Source organism: Phoca vitulina, unplaced genomic scaffold (assembly GCF_004348235.1).
Source record: "Phoca vitulina isolate PV1807 unplaced genomic scaffold, GSC_HSeal_1.0 scaffold16, whole genome shotgun sequence".
NCBI classification, from domain to species: Eukaryota; Metazoa; Chordata; class Mammalia; order Carnivora; family Phocidae; genus Phoca; species Phoca vitulina.
This window is the reverse complement of record NW_022589719.1, coordinates 36581341-36599111: the sequence shown is the minus strand read 5'-3', so window position 1 is coordinate 36599111 and position 17771 is coordinate 36581341. Positions and strand designations below refer to the sequence as shown.

The following is a 17771-nucleotide window of genomic DNA, read 5'->3' as shown; positions in this document are numbered from 1 at the left end:
GCGTCTGGCCAGGGGCGGGGCGCGCCATCCCCGGGGACCGGCCCGCGGCCACCACCCCCTCCGGCCCCGCCCCCACGCCCGGGCGGGGCGGGCAGCGGCCCCCTGCGGCCGGGCTGGCAGCAGCGGCCGCCCGCACTGCGCCCCCGGCGCCCGCCCTCGCCGCAGCTCCCGGTGCCGCCGCCTGGCCGGCCCCCCGCGGGCCCTGCCTGGCCATGGCTGCGGCCTCCTCCCCGCCCAGGCCCGACAAGAAGCGCTGGGGCTGCGGCCGCCTGCCGGGCTCCCGGCGGGGCAGCACGGGCCTGGCCAAGAAGTGTCCCTTCTCGCTGGAGCTGGCGGAGGGCGGCCCGGCGGGCGGCGCGCTCTACGCACCCATCGCGCCGCCCGGCGCCCCGGGGCCCGCGCCCCTCGCGCCCCCCGCCGCGCCCCCGACCGCCGCCGACCTTGCCGGGCGGCCGCCGGTGAGCCTCGACCCGCGCGTCTCCATCTACAGCGCACGCCGCCCGCTCCTCGCGCGCACCCACATCCAGGGCCGCGTCTACAACTTCCTCGAGCGCCCCACCGGCTGGAAGTGCTTCATCTACCACTTCGCTGTGTGAGTATCGCCGCGGGCCCCCGGCGCGCGGCACCCAGGGGCTTCCCGCGGGCTGCAGAGGGGCGTGGGGGGACCCTGTCTCGTGCCACCTGCAGCCGCGGGGACCGTGCCAACTACGACTCAGGGCTGCGGGGGAGGAAGAGGTTATGGGGAACACAGCAACTGTGAGGGGCCTGTCTCTTGAAGTTCAGGGCCGGTGTGGGTCCGATGGGGGGGGTGAGGGGGAGAGCTTCCCTCTGGCTCTGCTCAGGCATGTGGGGGGAGGTTGCCTGAGCCCAGAAGTTGGCTCCACTCCTCCCTGGAAGGACAGTCCAGGTGTTAATCCTTCTGGGAAAGGACGTGTGCCAGGGGAGCTTGCCCTTGGGTGCGGAGGAGAGAACTCAGGGTCGGCAGGCACCCAGGACTCAGGAGCCCCCAGGAGGGGAGGGCCCCAAGCTCCTGCTGGTGGCAGCAACATGTCCCAGCTCAAGGCAGGCCACGTGCGGGGAGTCTCCTGGGCCCGCAGGCGCAGGGCTGCCCCAGAGGGTGGCAGGCCGAGTGGTGTCCCCTGAGGGGTCAGTGTGGCTGCGGGGAATGCCCCACCCCCCCTCAAAGGACCAGGCTCCTGAAGCGGAGGAGGCTGGAGGGGGCTCCGGGGAGGGGCAGGATTGCGCCCACGTTTCTAACCCTCAATGGGAGGAAGCTGTGTACCAGGGGAGAACAGGACCTCATGGGCAGCACCTGGCCCTGTTACCCAGGTGGTTCTAATGCCCGATGCAGCGTGCCTGGGTGGGGCAGGGCAGGCCACTCCATTCCTCGGGGTGGGGGTACAAGGAAGTTACCTCCTCGGGGCCACCCTCCTTGCTGCCTGCTGGAGCCCTCCCCTGCCATTCCGTGGTTCCACTTCCTGGCTGCCCAGCCCGCAGCCTCTTGGTATGGTGCCAGCCCCTGGCCTGGGAGCCCTCACGGGGCCACCCCCACACGGGTCATGAGGAGTGGGGGGCTCTGCTGGGGGCTGCATGGGGGGTCTCCCTCTGGTTTCCTATTGGTGGTGACAGGTACTCATCCCTGCTGCCTTGACTGGCCGGCGGCTGGGAGAGACCTGGTCGTGGGGGAGGGGCTCAGGACCCTTTTTCCTCTTGGCCGGCAGCTGCCCGCAGGGCCCAGGGCTGCAGTGGGAGCCAGGCCCCGGCTGGCTCGGAGCATCGTCTTGGGCCACTGAGCAGGGTGGGGTGGGGCAGCCTCAGCCTCACACTTCGGCCCCTCTGTGAGCGTAGGTGGTATCGGGGTGCTCCCCTCTGTGCGGAGGGACCGCCTTCCACAGCAGGAGGGCACGTCCCGGGGACTGTGTCCCCAGAGTCATGGGTGGGCCCTGGTCTTGAAGCCTCTTCCCCAGCCCAGCCCCCCCCCGCCGCAGTGTCGGGGTGCGTGCCCCCTGACCGTGGCTGATATCGGGGAGAGCACGGCCCTGCCCGTGGCTGCAGCGCTGGCTTGTCTCGGGGCGTAGGGGAGGGTTTGCGTGCACGGACCCCGAGGGATCCCACGAGTCACACACTGGCTATGCCAACGTCCGGCCAACGTCAGGCTCGCGGGCGCCATGGTTCACGCGGGCTGCTTGCCTCCCTGCCCTCGCCCGAGAAGCCCAGGGGTGGGATGGATTCCACAGCCGGGTCCCGGAAAGACCTGCCCGGCGGCCAGCTCTGGGCGAAGGCAGGGAGGCATGCCCGGAGGGCCACCAGGCGGTGTCGCGGTGCCCCCCCCACCGCTGGACGGCTGCCAGGGCTAGGGGCCGCCCGAAGCCCCGCCGGTCCGCGTCCTGGGGGTGCAGGCCCGTGGGTGCACGTCGCCCGGGCTCCCTGGCCGTGTGGTGCCGTGTGGAGGAAGAGGGCTCGCCGCACCCCAGAGGAAGTCTCTGCTTACACTTGTGTTTTCTTCCTGATTCTGATTGTTTAGCTCTCGGAAGTTTGCTCAGCAGAGTTGCCTTTGCCCAGCCTCTTTGGGAGCAGGCGGGCAGGGGTGGCTTCTGGGGATAGCGGCCGAGTGTCTTCCCCGCGGGGGGCGAGCCAGGAAGGGATGCTCCTGGAGTGGCTGTGTGACCTTGGGTCAGTCATTTCCTGCTCTGGGCCCTGCCCTGTGGGAGGTATGCCATGGCCCTGGGGCGTGGACAGCCACGGCAGCTCTCCTGACGCGGGCTGGGGCTGGAAGGGACCCTGGCCAGGCAGGGCATGTGGCTTAGCTGGGGCCTGGGGAGGGGCCTCCTTCCCCTCCTAACGTCTCTAGGAGCTCAGCCAGCGCCGGACACTCTCAGAATTGGCCAGTCTTTTGAGGGGATCTGGCCTTCGAGCTCGGATTGCAGCGATGGCCTGTGGCTGAGTGGCCAGGGCCCAGCCGCAGCCCCACGAGTGGGGTGGACGGCGGCTGCTCTGGCCCTCGTGTGGCTCTGAGCAGCGTCTGAGATAGTGCGAGGGAAGGCCGGTCCTTGCGGAGTCACTCTGTGAACAGGGCAGGATGCTTGCTGCGGCCGCCGGCCAGCCTCCCTTCCCTGGCCTTGAAGGGCCGGGCAGGTGGGTGGATGTGGGAGCCACTGTCCCACGGGGCCCTGCAAGGCTGGGCACACTCTCCCAGGCGCAGCTGGGGAAGCGAGCCAGGATATCCTGTCCCCCTCCTCTTCAGGGAACCCCTGCTCCGGCCAGCCGCCAGGAGAGAAGGCTTTCCTGTGTGCGCCTGGCCGGCCCCCGCTGCTGGGGTCAGGGGGCAGGACTCTGCTGCCCCTGTTGGCTCAGGCTTCCTGCCCCCCAGCCCCCCAGCCTTCCAGGACCCTTTGTGTCCCCACTGTGTGGCGGCTCCCAGTCTAGCTGAGGGCGTGGGGGTCCTGGTCTCCCTGCTCCTGAGCCTCAGTGGAGCCGGCCGGGTAGGGGAGATGCCCAGACCGAGGGGGGAACAGAGTTCCCATAGCAACCTCCATGTCCTGGCCCCGGGGCTGGGCCCCAACCTTCCTCTGCCGACCCCCAGGGGTCCCTGTCCTTCCCCTGACTGGCGAGAGGCTTCCAGTTCCAGGAGCCGTGAGGAACCCCACCTGCCCTCCTCCTGCTTTTCCTCCCTCCTTTCCCTCTTCACCCACCTTCTCTCCTGCCTCCCCTCCACTCCCCACCCCCAGCTCTTGGGAGCTGCAGGATGACACGGGCAGACCCTTCTCTGGTCCCAGCTGCTCCTCATCCCACCTCCCACCCATGCAGCCTGGACCTGGCCTCCCGCCGTGGTGGCTGCTTGGCCCTGGGCACTTGGCTCTCCTGCTCAGGGTGCTCCCTCCGGGGCAGGTGCAGAGCGCCCCCCACGGGCAGCATCCACTCTGGCCGTCCGATGCTTGGAGATCAGGTGCCGCTGAGAGGCTGGAGGGAGGGCCTGGGGAGAGTGGGGGGGGTGCTGGCTCTCCAACTCAGCTGGGTGCTCCTGGCCCCGTCCTTCTGCCGCCCTGCTGTTCCTGGGTCCCCAAGGTGGCTTTGGCGAGTGTTAATCATTGACATGCTGGAGGTCCGCCTGGTGGTTTCGTGGGCTGCGTGGCAGGCGGGATCAGAGGAGGATGACTGTCTGGTCTATTCTCACCGTCCCCTTTGAGCCTCCTCTGCCTGTCCCTCAGCCCCGGTTCCTGGTGAAGCTGGGAATTCCTTTTGGTGCCTGTCCCTGTGTCACCTTCTCTGGGCCCTGGTCCTCTGGTCATGGCCTGGGTTAGTTGGGGCGTCACAGCCATCCCGTATGTCGGGGCCGCCTGGCCCGGATGGAAGGGAGAACTCGAGGCCGCAAGGAAGGTGGTGGGACGAGAGGGATGGTTCAGGGGTGGGAGGATTTGGAGCCTGGGTCAGCAGGAGCCCTGAGTACACGCCAGGGTCTCGGGCCAGGAGGCCGCCAGGCACGGGATGCTGGCTGGCCTGGCGGTATAGGGAGTGTGGACAGGGGATGGGGCTTCATGTCTGAGCACGGCCCGTGGCTGGGCAGTCTCCCATGTTCCCTAGCTCTCTGAGTGTGATTCCCCTCCTCCGCGGCAGGCTGGACAGGCGGGTAGCGCCTTCCGGCAGCCTTGCTCAGCTGGGAAAGAACATTTGCTTGGACCTGGCCCCGGGTCAGTGGCTCCCGTGGGCTTCGCCTGCACCTGTGGGGCGTGCCAAGGTGCCGCAGGGACAGAGAGACCCCTGAGTGCTCGCAGCCCCCCCCCACACTGGGGCCGTACCTTGCAGCAGGGTGTGACGGGGGCTGGGCCAGGGCTGGGGGGCCGTCCCAGGGAAGACAGACGTGAGGGGTCTCAGGGGCTGCTCAGTGCCCACCAGGTGACCTGCCGGTGACTAGAAGGGGCAGGGACACCGAGGTCTCGGGGCCCGGCTGTCGGGGGATGTCATGTGTGGCGTAAATGGTAGAGTGTGCGCTCGTGATCACACAGGGGCTCTGTGTTTGGGTTGAAACCATTACGGCAAAGCCCTGATTCCTGGGACCTACAGCGTGGTTGCATTTAGAGAGCAGCCTTGAAAGAGGTGATCAGGGTGAAACAGGGTCCCTGGGGTGGCCCTGACCCTGTGTGACCGGAGTTCTTACAGAAAGAGGGGATCAGGACACAGACCTGCACGCAGGAACGATCCCTTGAGGACCCAGGGAGAGCACGGCCGTCCACACACAAGGAAAGAGGCCTCAGGGGGACCGGCCCTGCCCTGTGCCTGGACCTCGGGCATCAGCCTCCAGGACCGGGGCACAGTGACTGTGGGGCTTTGTTACGGCCGCCCCAGGAAAGCCCTGCACCTCCCTGCCCGGTGGGGCTGCCCTGGGGTCCAGGAGCCAGCACGTCACAGGTACAGATGCAGCAGATCCTGCTGTCCTGGGAACCGTGAGCTGCCCCAGGGCTGGAAACAGGTCACGCCCAGTGAAGCAGCCCGGGGCCTGGAGTGCCGCATCCCCCAGGGGCCCGGCCCCATCCAGCGAGCCCGGTGTCCTGCTTCTCAAGGAGTCTGGTGCTCGGAATCCTCCTCCTGCAGGAGCCAGCCCCCGAGGGCTCTCCTCCGGTGCCGGACGCCTTTGCCAGCGTGAATGGGGGTTCCGCAGCCCTCGTGCCCTGGGGATGCTGCTAACAGGCAGGTGTGGGCCAGCAAGCTTGGACCCCCAGAGTCCTCGTTCACCAGCTCCCGGGCGACAGGTGTCTGCTTCTCAGGAGCGTGGTCTGAATAGAGAGGTGCAGACGCACGGGTCCCGTGCTCGAGTGGCCACTTCTGACGGGGTCGCTGGCTGGGAAATGGGCACAGGTAAGCTCTGTGGCCCTTCTCAGACTCACGTTGGAAACCAGCTTTTGGCCGGTGTGGCATCTCTTGGGATTCAAGACCCTGTTTCCTGGAGAGAATGACATGGCCGGGACAAGCTCACGTCTGGCTCCTGTGAAGAGGGAGATAGCGGTCTGTGCGGAGAGTGCATCAGGCTCATCTCCCCCCCCCCCCCCGTGGGCCCTGGGGGAGATGCCACACGGAAGCTTCTGGAAGCCCCTGTGCTCCTGGCCCCCACGGCTGGAGGAGAGGGCGCAGAGAACTGTCCAGTCCCTTTGAACTCCGAGCCCATGGACTTGGTTACTGCATGGTGGGACAGGTGGGTGCGGCTCCACTCTCTGCAAGGAAGGGCCTCGGAGCGAGGGGCAGAGCGTGGAGGAGGCTCTGGTCCCGAGGGCACGTGGGGCGACCATCCACGCCTCCTGGGGGGCAGCGAGGGCCACCAGTTTCTCTCCCGAGGCCTCCCAGGTGCTGTGAGCAGCCCCAAATGTCACGGAGAGCAGGGCAGTGTTGATTGGCAGCAGGTGTGGGGGCTGGATGACCACGGGCAACACTACGTGACCCGAGCCCCGTCTTCACTCACGCCTTCCGCATCTGTGACGGGACCTGGCCTCTGTGATGGTTTGTCTTTTGCTGCCCAGCCCGGGTGACAGTGAGGCCCTTCTCTGGGCTCTCGTGGGCACCGGCTGGGGTGAGGGTGCTGGGACACAGGGGCCTGGCTCTCCTTACCACCCCCCCATGCAAGTGGAGGGGGATGAATGTACCGTGTGCAAACCTTGGGGGCTCAGGGGAGGTGATGTGCCCAAGGCCACACAGCTGGGCTGGAATGCAGGTAGGCCCACTGAGGCCCCTCGGGTGGCTGGGGGTTGTGATGTTGACCCCTTTGTCATGGAAGGAGAGGGGAGCTACCAGCCAGGCCCAGCCTGGAGGCCCTGCTGGGGCTGGTTCCTAGGACTACTACCCCTGTGGGTGGGGTGGCCAGCCTTCACAGGCCTTTGATCTGGTAGCTCAGGCCTCTGCCTTAAAGCCCTGCTGCCCAGAACCACAGGCTTCTCCTCCAGGAAGCCTTCCTAGATTGCCCTGGGCAGAGCCTTGCCTTGTTTTTCTGGCACCCCTACCCCAGAGCTCAGACCTCCGATGGCTCAGCTGCCCTTGGATGGTAGAAGGTCCGAGTGGGTGGGCAGGGCTACCGGGGGCTGTCTCGGTCCTCCCTCCACCTGGCAGCCAGCGGAACAGGCACTCACGAGAGGCTCACCTGGCATCCGGCCTCGGAAGCCCAGGCCCCCTCCAGCCTGGGCCGTGGCGGTCGGCCTGCTGCCTGGCAGCTCTGAGCCCACAGACAGGCCGGGCCTGGTGATCTCCGTCTGTGGGTATTTTTATCCAGCGGCATTCCTGAGCTTGGGAGAAGGGTGTGCTCGGAAAGGAGGAGAGTCCTGCAGGCCCCGGCGGGTTGGAGAGGGTGTGGGGTCTCTGCAGAGCACTTTCCTCCAGGACGTCTCTGTGTCCAGAGCAGCGTTGTCTGGCGGTGGGCACAGAGCCTGCGGCCGGGGGCGAGGGGGGCTGGGGGTGAGGGCCCGGGGTCCGCCCACCTGTGCCGGTCTGGGCACAGGGCAGTGTGTCCCGAGGAGGAGCCTGCGTCCCTCCGCAGAAGTCAGGTCCCTGTTGAAGGACCAACGTGTGGCCCCAGGGACAGCGATGCTGTTGCCCGGGGAGGGCTCTGGGCACAGGAGGAACTGGCTGTGGCCCTGGGCAGCCACGGAGGGGGGTGGGCAGAACTCTCTGAACCAGGCCCGGTTGGAGGGCCTACCCCGCCCACCCCACCACTGGGGACTGGACCTGGTCCTTGCTCCCTTTTTCTGCTCAGCCACTTGCAGCTGGGGAAACTGAGGTCTGGCCACTTGGCTCACACAGCCCCTCTTCTGCCCGGAAGTGCGTGTGATGCTGATGTCTTCAAGTGAGGTGGGGGTCTCGTTCCTGGCATCGTGCCCACAGGCACCCCCATTCCCACTGGCCCTTGCCTCCGATCCACAGGGCGCCGACGGCCACGTCCTGCCGCCGGGTGCCTGGCCCCTGGGCGGCAGGGGCTGTGGGCTTCCCCTCTGGGCGCCCCAGGGCTGGGCCCCCTCCCGGCTCCTTCCTCACGGTTCTCTGATACTGAGAGGATGCTCAGGACGGGGGCACCTCTGCATCTTTCTGCTGACTTTGCGGCTAAGTGCCACGCAGAGAAGGCCTACACGGAGGCAGAAGACAGGGACTAAGGCCAGGCCAGCTGGACGGAGACCCCCCTGCCACTGCGCCCCCAGCTCCCTTCAGCCCTGGAAGGCTTCTCTGGATGGAGACCGCCCAGCCCACCCGGTCCCTCGGGGGTTGCCTCCTTCACCTGCAGGCTGCTTCTGGCCTGTCCAGCTGGGTGGGGGATCAGGAGGAGGTCCGATCCGGGGGGCAGGCCACCGCCTCCCAGAAGTGCCCCCCGCATGGCAGAGGGGGTCGCCGGGGGGAGCCCAGGAGAGTTTCAGGTGGGGCCTGGGGAGCCACATGCTTTGAACGTGTGATCTTAGTGGGTTGCGTGGTTTGGCTTTCTGTTCCGTGATGTCTCCGGCTGGTCTCTTATAAAAGTCACATCTGTGTTTTTGGCTACGGTAGCTCAGAATAATGTAAAATGTAAAGTTCAGCAAATTAAAACTGTGTGGTGCTGGCATGTGCCCAGGCAGATAAGGGAACAGAATACAAAACCCACATACAGACTCAGCCGCATGTGAAAACGTAGCCGAAAATGCAGCCCGCCTCTCCAGCGGGTAGGGGAGAGCTCCAGTCCGTGGGGCTGGGCGAGTGCAGGGCCCGAGGAAGAGGTCCAGGCTGGGCCCCTCACACTGCCCAGCAGGTGGACTCTGGGGAGCTGAGCCAGGTGCGTGAACATAAAGGTACAGACGTTTGTGCGAGAAGCAACCCTCGTGTGACCCCGGCACCTTCAGAGCAAACAGCAAAAGACAAAACCCGGGAGAGAGATGACGCCTTCTCACAGAGGATCCATCTCTCTCATGGAGAAGGAGCTTCTGCAAGTGCACAAAAGCCCATCGACCCCCCAGAAGGTGAGCACGAGACGTGAGCACAGCTCCCAGCGGTCCTGAAGCGAGAAGATGCTTGCACACTTGCAGTCAGAGACGTCGCCGTGTCCCATGGGACCGGTAGGAACCCACCAGTGTGTGCAGGAACCCCCTCGCTGGAGGCTTGGGAGGCTGGGGGAGACCGCACTCCTCTTGCGGGACGGTCTGTGGGATGGTAGAGTCTGTGAGGAGGGGGCTTTGCGTGCATTGACCCCCCACACACACAACCCCATGTCCTGCAGTCTATCTCGAAAATATTGGCCAAAAAAAGCCAAACCAAAAACCAAAACAACACCCCCAGAAAAACCAAACAGGAAAATAAACTCGTGCACCAGGCTGTTGGTTACAGTGCTCCTAACGTGACTCCGTGTGCGGGGTCTTGTGCAGACGTGAGCGAGGTGCGTGGAACCCCGTGTGCTTTTATGGAGCGGCTACCGGGACACCGTGTTAAGTGAAAGAACCCCGGCGGGTCAGAGTCTGACGAGCCAGTACTCGTCTAGGAAAGGAAGAGGCACCAACGCACCCACACTTGCTTTAGGCTGGGACAGCAGAGGCGGCGGGGGGACGGCCGGAGCAGCTAGAGGTGACATCCGGGGAGGGCGGGTGTGATGGAACCCCCGTGGCTCGGAGTGTCCCTCGTTGCACCGATCTGACTGCAACCACGTGGTTGTTGGCGGTCCCAGCACCGCTGTGATGCCCTCGTTTCATTGTCCTGAGGCCTTTGCACAGGATCTGCGGGTTAAGGCAAATGAGCATCACGTCGGCGTCCTTGACAGCCAAGATTTTGGCCGAGGACGAAAAAGCCGACGTAAGTTAGAGGAGGTCCAGCTCCTGCCCACCCCCCGCCTGCGTTAGAAAGAGAAGTTATCAGGAGGCGCCCCTCGTGAGTTTGTTTAAAATTACTTTTCTGCGGGCTGGAAAGGGCCAGAGCGCAGGAGCCACCCCGTAGTGTGAGCACCCGCGGCTCACAGATGGTGGCCTGTCCGGGACGCGGGACACGGGCCGCGAGACATGGCCGCCTGCGGGCCTGGGGCAGGAGAGGTGCAGGCGGATCCCGTCGCGCTAGAAAGCAGGACGGCCACCAAAGGCCGCTGGGGCCACGTCCCAGGCTTTGACGACAGTTAGCTGGAAGGCGTGACCCCCACGAAGCTGTGACACGTCGGGAGCGGTGATCACCGTGGACTGAAATGCAGCGCGAGGACTGTGGATCCCGGAGGTCATCCTGACGTCAGGGGCGCAACCAGCAATCCCTTTTGGAAACAATTCGTTATTTTGGGCCCCGGCGAGGAAAGGGCAACCCTTAGCTTTCCCACGCGTGACTCAGGGGAACCAAATAGAGGTGAGGGCATGCCTCTTCTCCGGGACCCCACCTGCCACCTGAGCAGGCGACCCGGGGTCCTGCTGAGGTCTTGGGTCTGGCGCTGAGCATTGCGGCTGCTGGCGACCTCTCCAGGGCAGGCCCAGACACATGCTAGCCCCCCACGCCTTCTCACCAGAACAGATGGGTGAGTAGATACAGTGAAGGCTCCAGATGTAAGCGTGAGCCTGGTAGAGGCACCGGGGCCGGGGAGCACGCGAGAGGACACGGCGGGGTGCCCCCTGCAAGATCCCACCCCGGGGGACCCCCTGTAGGACAAAGGCCTGATTTCCACCACAAACAGAAGACCAAGAAATGAGAACAAGAGGAATGGGAGCGTTCGGATTGAAGGAGTCCGTGAGGATCCTACAGGTGCCGACGGTGACGTGGGACCCCGGCTAGGCCCGGAGTCAACCTTGCCTCGTTTTCCAGCTGAGCGTTGCTTGCCCCCTGCTGTCCTGTCCCCTGCTTCTCTTGGTGCGCCGGCCCTGCCGGGGGGCCCACACCCAGCTCCCAGACTCCCTGCGGCCCCTCAGCTGTAAGCCGGGGGAGCCGGGCTTCCTCGCGGGCAGTGTGGGGATTCCGTGGCCTCGGTAGCTGCACCGGGGCGCCTGCTGGTGTGAGGTTGGAGCTCACGTGCGGTGCCTAGGGGTCACGTGGCCTGCCCGGGCCTGGGGACAGAGGATGCATGTGACAGCAAGGAGTCCGAGCAGGCCTCCCGGAGATGTGGGCTGGGAGAGGGTGGAGGGAGACCCGGCGGGGAGATGCTGGGGTGCTGGGTGGACTTTGGGGTCTGGGCGGGTGAGCTGGAGGGGTTGGTGGGGGCTGTGAACACAGACTGAGGTGGTTGGTCTCATCTGAGGGCCACGGGAGGCCATGGCCATGTGTGTGTCCCTAAAAGGCCACCTGTCCTGAATTTTGGCTGTTGAGCTATCCTGCTTGGGCCTCGCCCCTCAATGCCAGACCTGTGTCCTGTCGGGAACACGTCTCGAGATGTCGAAAGGTCTCAGGTGGCACGCAGTGCCCTCCGTCCTTCACCGGGTCCCTGGGACGTCCATCCCCTCCCTGGCTCCGTGACACGTGTGTGCCTTCCCTTCACGCAGGCCACAGCGTGTTTCCGCAGTGCTCAGGACTTCCTCTCTGAACAGGGTGTAGGGTTTTTCCGCGTGGAGTTAGTCTGTGGCTCGCGTTCAAGGCCGTGCCGGAGCCGTTCCAGCTCTGTGGGCGCGTGTTTGGCACTCACGCCCTGCAGGGTGGGACACGGGGGTCCCCGGGTGAGCTCCCGGTGCGCCTCGCCGCCATCCCCGGCAGGCAGGACACCTGCTCGTGCGACTCTGCACCTGGGGCCCCGGGGGGCTTGTTGCTTAAAGGGGGCTCGTGTCACGCTACCGTTAGAGCAGGGGCGCTAACAGACGGAGCGCAGGGAGGGTTCGAGGCTGGACACAGTCCAGCAGCTGAAATGGTCCGATGGCAGCTCCAGAGGCTGAGCTGCTGTCCTTTTGTCCCCAGCGTCCCCGTGCCTAGAACGGCGAGGGCACAAGACAAGCACGCGGCAAGTATGGGAGTGTGTGACCGTCTGACCCGCTTTTCATGGCCGTGCCGTGTCCCTCACGGCGGTGGTGCCTGTGACCGGCCCCCTGTCGGTGGGGGTTTCCGACCCGCCGGGCTCCCATCCGACCTTCCAGTGCTCCCGCACGCTGCCCGCGGCTGCCGCGGAGTGAGCAGGGGGCATGCTCCTGTGCCCATGCAGGGCCCAGCGTGGAGCAGGGGCCCCGGGGGACGGGAGGGGCAACACACAGATGGACGGAGGATGGATAGATGGATGGATGGACGGGTGGAATGATGGACGGATGCACAGTTAGCGGACAGGTGGGTGAATGGAGGGACGGACGGACGGACAGGTGTACAAATGGGCAGACAGGTGCTGGTTCCAGCATCCGGCAAGCACCCACTGTGGCTGCGGTGGGCTGATGTTCCGTTGGCCGTGCTGGGCCAACTTAGCCAAAGCCTGGGACTCAGAGGGTGGCAGGATGTCCTCGGTCCTGGGAGGAGACTAGCTCCGTGCCGCCCCTTCACGACTCCTGGGCCAGTGGCCCTCTTTGTGCGCATTGCTGTGGGAGCCATGGGAAGCCAGCTGGTGGCCGCGATTCTGGATAAAGGGCTGTGTGGGTGGGTTGCTCTGGCTGTCCCTGGGGCCACCTGGCTCAGGGCATGAGTGTGGGCGGGGCTGTGTTGGGCTGTGGTCTCTGGTGCTGAGTCCGGACGTGCTTCCTGCTTCGGATGGGCCTCATCCTGAGCCTGGCACCTGCCATGGGGCTCCCAGCAAAGGCCTCAGTTTCTAGAACATACTACCTCTCGACACCACTGGCGGTATCAGCTCTGATTGGGGGTGGCCGCTATCACGGCCCCACCAGGCCCCCCAGAGCCCCCCACCCCGTTTCCAGCGGTGAGCCAGCTCTCTGCTCTCCTGCCGTGTGCCCTGGGCACACAGGGAGGCCAAAGGGGACACGCCTGCTGTGGTGGGGCTTATGACCCAGGGAGGTGGGTGCTCCCTGGGTGACCCCACCCGAGAACCACACACTCAGGGTGGCCCGAGGGCGAGGGGCCGGTGGGGCCAGTGGGTGGGTGGCCGCTCCCAGAGGCGCCCCACGGTAAAGGGGGACACCGAGGCCTGGCCAGGGGTCAGGTTTCTGCCCAGTACGCCCAGCGGCCATACAGGGTCTTGGGGGTGAGGGTCTGAGCTTCTCCAGCTGCTCAGTTGGGGGAGAGAGCAGAGGGCAGGGGGTCTGTTGGGAGACGTGGGGAGTAGGGTGATTCTGGGATGCTCCGGTTTGCACGTGATCCGAGTGGGGCGTCCTGACATACTGCTCGGCTCCTGGCTCATCCCTGACCTGCCGTGTGCCCTGGGGTGACCAGTTGACCTCCCTGTGTCCCTGGAGAGACCTGTCCCTACCTTACTGGGCGGGGGGTGAAATGGGAGGCCTTTCAGGGCCCCTCAGCTCCCTGGGGGTGAGGCTGCTTTCCGTGCCCCGCGTTTCCCCCTGGATCAGGGCCTGCTCAAGGTCCCGGCGTGCAGCTCCGCGGAGACGCGGCACCTCCCGGGCAGCCCTGGAATGTTCTGGCTGCCCTTGGCATGAAGGGGGATGGGCAGGCTGGGGGCTCTGCGGGCGGGTTGGCCTTGTCCCCGGGGTGGGCCCCGCCTCCCTGCTCTTATCAAGCCTCTGCCAGGCACCCAGAGCAGCCTCCTCTGGGGCAGGGGTGGGGTGTGGGGCGGCAGTCTCTGCCCCACCCGCCCCCACCCCCCATGCTGGGGTGGCACGGACACTCGGGGAGCTCTGAACCCGGGTTTCTAGACTCAGGTCTCAGCTCAGCAGACTCCCTGCTTCCTGAGACCCCAGAACGCTGCCTGGGAGGGAGTAATGGGTCCCCGGCTGCCACACAGTGACTGTGGGGACCCTTCCCCCTGGTGGGCCAACTCCCCAGGAATTGCTCAGCAAACCCACGACAGGGAGCATGGGAGCCAGCACCCAAAGGGCTCCTTGCCCCGGGGGCTCCTTCCTGGGCACTGGGTTTGGTTGAACCCACTGAACGTGGGCCCAGGACAGGGGGCCGTGTCTCTCCAGCAGGTGGATGGTGCCAGGCAGACCGGGTCTGGGCAGGGCAGGGCAGGGGCCGGACACCTTGGGGCAAGTAGAACACGGACCGGGTTTGACCCATGTGGAGGGCAGTGCTCTGTGGCTGCAGGTGGCCGAGCAAAATGCATGGCTGTGCAGGTGAGGGAAGGGCCGGAAGTGGATCAAGAAGGGTTTCCTCGTCGCCACCCTGGGTGTGGATTCGGGGTTGGAATTTGTTAAGTTTTGCTTAAACAGATTTTCTACTTTAAAAATATTGGTTGTTTGAAAAAACAAGTAGGTGGTTCAAATGGGTAGCAAGAAGACCCCTGAGAGGTTCCTGGGGCCCCCCCATGTTTTCTGGCCCTCCTGGGGCGGGGTGAACAAGATTTGGGACCAGAAGGGTAACGTGGGGCCATGTACCCAGCGGGTGCTGAGCACTGACTGCTGATCGGGCCCTGGACCGGCCTGGGTGCTGGGGGAGCCTGGGGGGAGGGACTTGTGTGGGGCAGGCTGGGCTGCTGCGTAGGGGACCCCAACCTCTCTCATGGGGCCAGGAGCAATGACCCATGGAGGGAACCCCACTTGGCCCAGGTCTGGGGTGACCTGCAGGGCTTCCTGCTGGGTGGAAGGGCAGTCTGGCTGACCCCTCGAGGGTGGGCTCATTATGGGGGGTGGATACCAGTCTGTGGGGGGGTTGTGCCCAGAGATGAAGGGAACCGGGTCCACGGGGGGAGGGGGGAAGGAGGGCCCAGACACCAGGCTCACAGGCGGTGCTATGGCCCTCCCCTCCGGGACAGACCGGGGAGCCTGGTCGCCCGTCCAGGAGGACGCCGGGATGGTGGGCGGCGGCCCTGTGTCCAGCCATGTGGCCAGAGACGCTGATTCGTCCACGGCCAGGCCAGTCAGGGGGTCGGGGTTGGGGGGTATCGTGCCCACCAGGGCCGAGCCATCCCAGCACTTGCTGCCGCTGTAGGTTACCGAAGCAGGGTCAGGGCCCCATGGGGACATAGACCCTTGCTCAGTGTTGCAGCTGGTGGGCGGCAGGACTGGCATCGGACCCATCACGTGACTCTGTCCAGTGCTTCCTGCGTGGCTGCATTCAGCACCCTAGCCCCTGCCAGCCCCTCACTGGTCCTGCTCACCCCGCGGGTGCCAGGCGAGTAGTCCCCCAGGGCAGTGGGCTGGGGGCCTGCTGGTGGCCGGACGAGACTCCCTCCCCAGACCCAGGGAGAGCTTCTCCCCCCCAAACCTGGATGTCCCCAGGGTAGCGGGGCCTGAGCCAGGGACACTCTTGGCAAGTCCTCGGCCGGCTACTGGGGAGACTGGCCCAGCCTGCCAGGGGGCGGGGCAGGGCGGTGGGGTCAGGGTGGTAGGGGATGGGTGGGCTCAGTGATCTCCCTCCCACTGCTGTGCTCCTGCAGGGGACTTCCCGGCCGGTGGCATCTGGACTGGAGAGAGGCTTTTGGAGGGGGTCGCTGTGGGGGCAGAGACCGGCATGCACCCCAGTGCTTACTACGTGGGTTGGGACAGCATGCCATCAGGTCCAGCGCCTGGGCCGTCCCTGGGAAGGACAGCGCAGCCCAGCTGCTCACTGACTATGCTTCTGGGAGCGGGGAAGGTCATCAGCCTGGCATGCTGTGGCAGGGGCTGAGCCTTACTGGGCAGTTCTGGATTGGGATGGTTCCTGGTGGCACCTGCCTGGCTTGTAACCCGAGCTGTCCTTGGGGGAGCTGGTGACTGTCTCAGCTTGCCTCCCTGGGGTGGTGGTGGAGAGGGGCGGGAGCAGGTACGGGAAGAGGAGGGCTCTGCTCCCTCCTGTCTGGGGCTGAGACCGGCCATCTCGAGGTGCCCCAGAGGATCAGGTGATTGACTTTTCCTGAGGCGTCTGTACAGGACGGGTCCCCTGCAAGGCTGGACGGTGACCTTGCTTGTTAAGGAGACACAGGCCTGCTGTGGCCCTGTTGCCCCATGCCGTAGCCTGAGAAGGGGACTTCCGCTGCCTGGACGGGGCGCTCGTCGGTGGGGAGGCCCCCCGGTGCCCCCAGGCCCGGCCTCTCCACACAGAAAGGTCCCCCAGTGCAGTTCCCACTTGCAGGAGGAGGGCTCACAGGGCGAGGGGCGTGGAGGACGTGGAGCGCTGGGGGTCCTCCCCGCTGGTCTGGGGCGGGGGTCCGCAGAGGGTGGAGGGTCTGGCCCGTGTTGCTGGGGTGGTAGCGCAGTGTCCCTGGCTTGTCCTGGACAGCAAGTCAGGGCAGCGTCAGGGACATCTGCCTGGCCTTGGGGGGCGGGCGGGAGCGGGGGACGGGAGCCGGCCTGCGCTGTCAGCCTCGCCTGGGGGAGTGGGGCCCTCCAGGAGCCAGAAAGCCCTTGGGGACCCTGCCAGGGTCAGCTGTCCCCCAAGGCTGGGCTGCAGGAATGCTGGTCAGCGTTGCCCCGGGGCTCCTGCTAGGTGGGCATGGGGGCCAAGGCTTCCTCCTCTCCCCCTTTTCAGTTTGTGGGCAGGGCTCCTACAGCTCCGCGCTCTGACATGGGGTCCAGACCGCGCTCTGGGGGGGGCCGTGCTGGGTCCTGCAGGTGTCAGCATCTCCTCTGGTGCGGTGGCTGCCACACGCCCCTGGCATCTGCCTCCCAAGTCGTGGCAGCAGAACCACCTCCAGACTTTGCCCGTTTCCCCTGGGGGGCAGAGTGTGGGCTCAGAACTTGGCTCCTGGAGTCAGTGTTAGGGGGTTGGGAAGGTGAGCGCACGCAGGCCTCGAGAACAGCTGGCTGGGGGCAGCTCTGGGCTGGCCCTGCTGGGCGCCCCAGGTGCCGTCAGGAGGAAGGCCGCGCTCTGCGGGGAGTCTGGGCCCGGTCCACAGCCAGCAGAGCTGGTGGCCTGTTCCCCTGGCTCCCCGAGGCCCTGTGGGATTAGTGCCTTCTGGGGGTGCAGCAAACCCAGGAGGGGCCCTGGGTGCTGCTGGGAGGAGATGCGGCTGCTCAGGAGCTCCCAGCCCACAGGGACCGCTGACCATAGGCTGTGTCGCTCCGCACAGTGTCTGGCTTGGGATTCAGGGGCGACCAGGTCAGAGCCCCGGGGCTTACCGAGCCAATGCCCATGGTCATGGGCCCGTCCTGGGGAACCACGTTGAAGCCACAGGTGATCCCAGCCCTGCGGTGGGACTTGGGCTCTAGCCCCTGCCTGCCCCCTGGCTGCCCTGATAGGTGCCTTGAGCCATCCCTGCCCACCTGGGCCCCGGTCTTCCCAGCGGTGCCCACCTGGACCCCAGCCCCCGTCACTGCTGATGCTCTGTGTCTACGGTTTGCTGTGATGTGGGGCCCGATTCAGCTGAGGCCTAGTTTTGCAGGCCTGCCTGCTGTTCACCCTGGGGGACTGGCCTGGGCCCAGGAGCGCCCAGCGGCAGGGGGACCCCTGTGGACCCGTCCCCATACCCTGTCCATCCTGCCCCGGCCCTCTGCCCTTGCACCAGCCTGGACACCACGGCCTGCCCGTGCCTTCTGCCACTGGTTGGTCTGCCAGTCTGAGGCCACCTCCCAGGGGGCCTGCTGAGCTCAGGCTCTGTGGCCTGCAAGGCCAGAGGGTCCGCGGGTCCCTGGCCACCTGCTCTGGGCGGGGCACAGGTGGTAGGGCCACTCGGGTCCTGCACTGTTCATTGCTGGCCTGCCCAGGGACCTGCACGCGCCTCCCCTTCCAGAGCCAGGCCCTGCTCACCGTACCGAGCAAGGCCTGGTCATGGCCCAGGGCCTCCCCAGGCTCTGGGGGGCCAGTGCATATGCAGGTTGCTCAGGGGTGCAGGAGCCCGAGGGGGCTCCTCGAGGAGTCGGGGCTTG

The 17771-nt window shown here is 66.1% G+C and overlaps 1 protein-coding gene across 2 annotated transcripts in view; it reads left to right on the top strand.

The window, feature by feature from the left end:
- Positions 1-212: 212 nt before the first annotated feature.
- Positions 213-17771, top strand: part of KCNQ1 (potassium voltage-gated channel subfamily Q member 1) — a 323026-nt gene continuing 305467 nt past the window's right edge. For both annotated transcript variants that reach the window (XM_032414587.1, XM_032414586.1), the window contains exon 1: positions 213-592. In XM_032414587.1, coding sequence (XP_032270478.1) covers positions 213-592 — 380 coding nt within the window. The remainder of the gene's footprint in view (positions 593-17771) is intronic.